Raw genomic sequence first — 6389 nt, 5'->3', positions numbered from 1 at the left:
TAGTAGACAGTATTTAATTTCATACGTTCGGCTAAGCAGTGTTTCCTCCCCAGTAATACCTATCGGTATGTCCCCCGGTCAGTATCGGTTCAGTACCCTTGCATTCGTAAGTGCATCGTAAGCATTCATATTATTAGTCATGAGCATGACGTTCTTAGTATTTCAATTGGTCAAAATTAGCGTATCTAATATTTAAGTCTCTTCGACCCATGGATTTCAAAGTTGATATCTGTAAATCCCTCTGACGAAGAAACTAAAATAGGGGCATCTGTCATACCCTAAATTTTGACCAAGGATCCCACGGACGCGCGTCATTTGACTCTAACCGATCTCATGATCCAGTGAAAATTTCGGCAGGGAGGTATTTTAAAATACCTCATTTTTATTCTGAATCGGACCCTTTTCTCTCCCATTATTTTCTTTTTTATTTCATTGTCTAATTTCCATTTTTTAATTTTAATTTTAAAGCCAGTTATTTCTTTTTAATATTTCATGAATGTTTATTTTCCAATTTTTGTCCAATAAAATTAATAAGTCCGAAAATTTCAAGGGTCCATTTTTTGCTTTTTCTTTTTTTTTTTTTTTCCGTACGCCTCATGTTCAGCCAATTTCATAGGGTCAATTTTTTTGTTGCCAAATCCGGGAACGCGGTAGTAACTTCTGCCAGTTATTTCCTTGTTCAATCCAACCCTAATACTATAAAAGCAGACCTGCAAAACACAGAAAGGGGGGGAAAAAAAACTTCACGGCCGCAAGCAAAAAAAACCCAGCCGCAATTCACAACACAAAACACAGTTTCAACAACCAATAATATCATCAAACCCAGCCGCAATTCACCACACAAAAACAGCAACAAATCCGCATCAAACCATCACCAAAACCACACCGTTTTCGAGCAAGAAACAGAACCGGTCCGTGAAAGGATAGGGAGGAATCACGAACGTGAAACCAGATCGAAGAGAAGAAGAAGAAGTTGAAGCCATAGCCGATTCAAATCAGATCTTCAGGTAAAGTGAGGTAGTGTTTTGTTTTCGTTGTTTGTTTGCAGATCTAGACTTGTATGATGTTGTTTTTGAAAATCTGAGTTCGGATTTGAAACAAGAATTAAAAAGGAGGTTTAAAAACGTAAACAATTTTTGAATCGGCGGAGTTTCACACTCCGGCGCGGTGGTGCCACCACCGGCCACCGCGCCGGAAAACTCATGAAAAAGAAGAAGAAAAGAGAGAGGACGGAGAGGAAAAGAATGAAGAGAGAGAAGGGTTTGAAAAAATGGAAAAAAATGGGTTCTACACCCTATTTATATCAACTCGAACCGGGCGGGTCTAACCGACCCGCCCACGACCCGTTTTGGTTAAGCCCAATTATTCTTTTTAATTTCACTACAATTTTATTAATTACACCTCTGTTTTCACTTTCTGCACCTATTTGCTAAAAAAAATTATCTAAAAAACTTACAAAAATATTGTGTTTGTTTTAATTTTTATTTATTGTTTTTATTTTATAATTGCCATTTTTTATTTAGAGTCATCTCATGCATATTTTAATTTCTTGTCATTTTATTGTCATTAATTTTCTTTAGTGTGTATAATTAGGAAATTGATGTAATTTATTTTGCGCATTTTTTTATTTTTTTTATTCCTTATTATATTTTTCTTGAGACCATAGAATGTATCTAGGAGGGTATGTAATAGTGTAGTAACACACGCACCGACACTATGCCGCTTTATTTACCGCTTATTTTATTTTTGCTCCGTTACGTTAGTTTTTAAGGTTAGTTTAAACAAAAATTATTTTCCCAAAAAAATCAAATATGCAAAACTCCAAAAATATTTTCTTAATAAACCTTGGTTTGTAACCCAAGTGTTTTTTTCCTTTTATTTTCTTAATCAAATGCTTAATTGAATTAACATTCATAATAGACTTGATTTCTTGTAATTAAAATTTGACCAACCTCACCTTATTTTCTCTCATGCCTTGAGGCCTCTTATCCCTTCTTAAAACCTTTTTTTTCAAAATTGTTAAAATCAACCTAACCCACCAAAAAGAAACTTTTTAGGTGAACTACATTGGTTTTGATCCCTTTTCTTTAAGGGTATGTAGGCATAGGATTTTTATCCTTCCAAATCAAATAAAAATAACCAAAAACATACTTCTTCTTCCTCCATTCTTTCACTTAGATTTTTAGGTATTAATTTTCAAATAAGCAAATCAATTTAGCACAAGATAAATTAGGTAAGAGGTTCCTACGGAATACCGTAGATGCTTAGGGTGCTAGCACCTTCCCTTCGCATAACCAACCCCCGAATCCAAAGTCTCGATGAGGGTTTTTACTCATTTTTTCCCTTCCCACGAATAAAAATCGAGAGTTCAAAGATCGACGATTCAAATCAATTAATGGTTTGATATCCGAAAATCACGAGCACATAGATAAATATTTTTCAAAATGAATCGTTGGATTGGAAGTTATTATCATATTCATCAGTTAATTTTGAATAATATTTATCCAACAAAATGTTATTGAATGTGTCAAAATTGTTAGATTAAACGTCGTGATATGAATTCGAATATGAGATCCTCCACTTGTATATGTGAGTTTTTTTATGATTATTGGCACACTATCCATCTAAAAAAACTATTGGCAGTTTATAATTACAAATATGTTAAATGTGGGTAAATTTCACAAATTGTTGTTATAACTTGCTAATTTACACTCAGTCAAAAGTTAATGTGTCCCATAACTTAAACTCGGATGGTAAAAATGCTGCATAGATATTTGATATGTTGGAGTGTAAATCTGAATCTATAATGCATTTCTTCTCTGCATGTAGTGTGTGTATATTTTATCGATATACTCTTTAAAGCAAAAAGAGTACGAACGAGTATAAATTAACAAGTCACGTCTTAAGGTATATTTAACAATTTTTAGGTATAACTTATTTAGCGACACGAAAAATTGAGTGGATATAGCCTAACAACTCCATATATATACGATTTACTAACTTGCACCTAATAAATTTTTAGTTTATCTAAACTAGCAAGCCCCACCTAATTGTGTGTTTAACAAATTTATAATTATATTTTACCCACGAAAATTTCATCAGTGTTCTAACATAAAGGTCTATATGAAAAATTTGATCCATAACATATTTATTGCAATTTAACTTGGAACCATGGGATAAGTTTTTTGCAAATATTGTGCATCACTTTTGTGATGAACTTTGATTTTAGTATTTTGCTGAAATTATTGTGGATCAGGGATGAAGCTAGAAGGGGACGACCCTTAAGTCAGACGAGGTTACGTAGCATATGAACTTAGTTAATGACTATATATGTGATAAAAGTGGAATAATGTGCTTGGGGAGAGGCCTCCTATTTATAGTGATTGATTTGATAATAGGCTCCTTGTTGGTTGCAATATTCCCTCCTTAGCTTCAGGGTAGTTTGTTATAAGAATAATCCATATATTTGAGTAACCAAAAGCCTATTTGGTTGAAGTGAGTCTCTGTAAGTAGGAACCATTCATGCATATCCGAGTATAACAGAATTCGAGGTAGATGGCCACATATATCTGATTCAGGTGTGATCCCATTATGTAGGAATGGCCTGGTAGCTATCCAAATGTTAGTTATGCTCAGTGGCGGAGCTAGGAATTTCATAGAGCCTGGGCGGAAAATATATCACAAATTTTTTTAAAAAAGAGGTTCATCTTTTTTTCAACAAAATTACAATTTGAATTAAGAGAGATGGAATATTACCTGCCAAATAGCGTGCTAGATAAAATTAGGAGGTAAATGCCCTTTCCGAGATTTCTTTGCGGTGAATGTTCGAATAATATCAATGTCATCAAGTGATTTGAATATCTCCCGCTCGGTGTAACATATCATCAAATCATTTAACCACTCATTGTTAATCTTGTTGCGCAATTTAGTCTTGATAATCTTCATTGCTGAAAAAGCTCTTTCAACGGATGCTGTCGACACCGGCAATATCAAAGCCAACTCAATGAGTTTGTAGACCAATGGAAATACCAAATGTTTCTCAGTTTGAACCATCTTCATAGCCAAACTTTGAACATCTTCACAAGAAGAAAAGGAAGCATGCCTTTTCACTTGAAGTACATAAGTGTCAAGTTGCTCCCTTATTGTTCCACGATCATCATCAGAAAAGTCAGCATGATAAATATCAGCAAGACGAGCAAGCTTATCAACATCAAATTTGGAGAAAGAGTTCTTGGGGTCAAGACATGAGAAGCAATCAAGGACAATGTTACTTCCTTCACTAAAGCGATGATCCATCTCCACACATATTTTGTCAATAGCAACATAAAAAATCTCTGCACGGTAATGGTGAAGATTAGTGACAGTCCTCCCTTCTAGTCTTGAACGACCCCTAACCGGTATTTCATCATCCATATTTGGCACCGGAATACCTTTAGCAACACAAAATTCTTGTACATCCAAAAATAAATTATCCCAACCATTATCTCTCAATGTGGCAAACCGAGATTTGACAACATTAATTAAATCCATGGCAAGCACAATATTAAGATCTTTTCTTTGCAAGATTTTTGAAAGCTCGTTTGTGATACCAAACAACTTTAACATTAACTTCAAAATGAAAACAAATTTAAAGCTCTCCATTTTTTCTATCAAACCCGCTGCTTGAGATGGTCCACGTCCATCTTTATCAACCATACTAAGCACCACTAACACGGAGGACCACATCTGATCCAAACGAAGCAAGGTAATATGATGTGAACCCCATCTAGTATCCCCGGGTCTAGCGAGACTACATGATTGGTTCAAACCCCTTCCTGTAGATATCTCACCACTCGATAGTTTACTCAAAATATCTTCGTGTTGTACCTCCGTCAAAGCATCCATTCTCTTACAAGATGCACTTGATGTTGTTACAATTAAGGATATGTACTCAAAGAAATCATTAATAGATGAGCAACTACTAGCAACGGACACAATCACCAATTGCAAGCGGTGAGCATAACAATGGACATAGAAAGCATAAGGGTTTTCATCTAGGATCTTTCTTTGCAAACCATTAAATTCACCTCTCATATTTGAAGCCCCGTCATATCCTTGCCCTCGTATCCTTGAAATAGATAACGTGTAACGATCAAGAATATCATAAAGAGCATTCTTTAGTGCCTCGGAAGTAGTATCTTTGACATGATATAGTGCAAGAAATCGTTCCACAACTTCCCCTTTGTCGTTCAAGAACCTATAAAATATTTGATGGATATGGATTTAAAAAGTCTAACAGTAGCTTTGAAAAAAGTCTAGAACAATAGCTTTTATATCATTATGGATATGGATTTAAAAAGTCTAACAGTAGCTTTCAAAAAAACCAAACAATGTAGAAATTGGAAAATACAACTACTGACCTCAACATCACCGCCATTTGCTCTTTGACGGATATATCACGTGACTCATCAATAAGCACAGAGAATTGTTTATCACCAAGCTCTTCCGTAATCACCTTCATAACTTCATGTGCACAAGACATTGCAAGATCCTTTTGAATGTCACCGCAAGTCATTTTGCAATTTTTTCCCCCACGGTCAAAAGCATCTCTCACTTGTTCATTCTTTGATTTTTCCCAATCTATCAACTCTCTAAAATTTCCCTTGTTTAGAGAATTAGACGTTTCGTCATGGCCACGGAAAGAAATGCCTTGTGATACGAGAAATTTAGTACAATCAAGAGAACAAGTCAAGCGGATTTTATACAACTCTTCCGGTTCCCTAGTTGCTCTAGCAATCTTACTTGTCACACTTTGTCTTTGATTCTTATAATCATCATAATGCTTGATACATTTGTTGTGCATACTATTATAACCACCAATATGATCTTTCAATCCTTGAGATGCATGCTTCCAATCTTTAAATCCGTCTTTGTTGAAGACTTCATAACCAAAGTGCTCGGCCCTCCCGGGTTGCTTAAAGAGAAAGCAGTAAAAACAATAAGCTGCATCCTTCGATTCGCTATATTCAATCCATGTATATTTGTTATACCATGATCTAGAAAATGATCTTGCATCCCTCCCAAATTGAGTACGAGGAAAACTTGCCAAATTTGGTTGTGTTGGACCCTTCAATATATATGCCCTCCTCACTTGGTCTTGAATATCCGGAGCATACTCCCAAATTTGTTTCCTAAGACCCGGATCACGCACAATCTCATTTGGATTAAACTCATTGACCACATTAGGCGGTGGTTCTTCTGCTTCGGTTTCCGGTTGCACAACATTTACATTCTCGATCCTTGTTCTATCTACCAAAAACTTCCTCATCTCTGAAATTTAACGATTCAAAGTGAATATTCAATTTACATAATAACAAGTTTAAAAAATAAAGCTAACAGTTCCTTAACAG

At 35.2% G+C, this 6389-nt stretch overlaps 1 protein-coding gene across 1 annotated transcript; it reads right to left on the bottom strand.

Moving 5' to 3' along the window:
- Window positions 1-3638: 3638 nt before the first annotated feature.
- LOC112419015 (zinc finger MYM-type protein 1-like) lies at window positions 3639-5859 on the bottom strand. Its single transcript, XM_024775711.2, has 3 exons — window positions 5400-5859; window positions 3757-5236; window positions 3639-3662 (listed from the first exon to the last, which is right to left on the bottom strand). The coding sequence occupies exons 1-2, from the start codon at window positions 5840-5842 to the stop codon at window positions 3772-3774; spliced, it is 1908 nt and encodes a 635-aa protein (XP_024631479.2). The 5' UTR covers window positions 5843-5859; the 3' UTR covers window positions 3639-3662; window positions 3757-3771.
- Between the last annotated feature and the right edge of the window lie 530 nt (window positions 5860-6389).

Source organism: Medicago truncatula, chromosome 2 (assembly GCF_003473485.1).
Source record: "Medicago truncatula cultivar Jemalong A17 chromosome 2, MtrunA17r5.0-ANR, whole genome shotgun sequence".
Lineage (NCBI taxonomy): Eukaryota > Viridiplantae > Streptophyta > Magnoliopsida > Fabales > Fabaceae > Medicago > Medicago truncatula.
The sequence above is the reverse complement of the archived record's forward strand: the minus strand, read 5'-3'. Positions and strand labels throughout refer to the sequence as shown.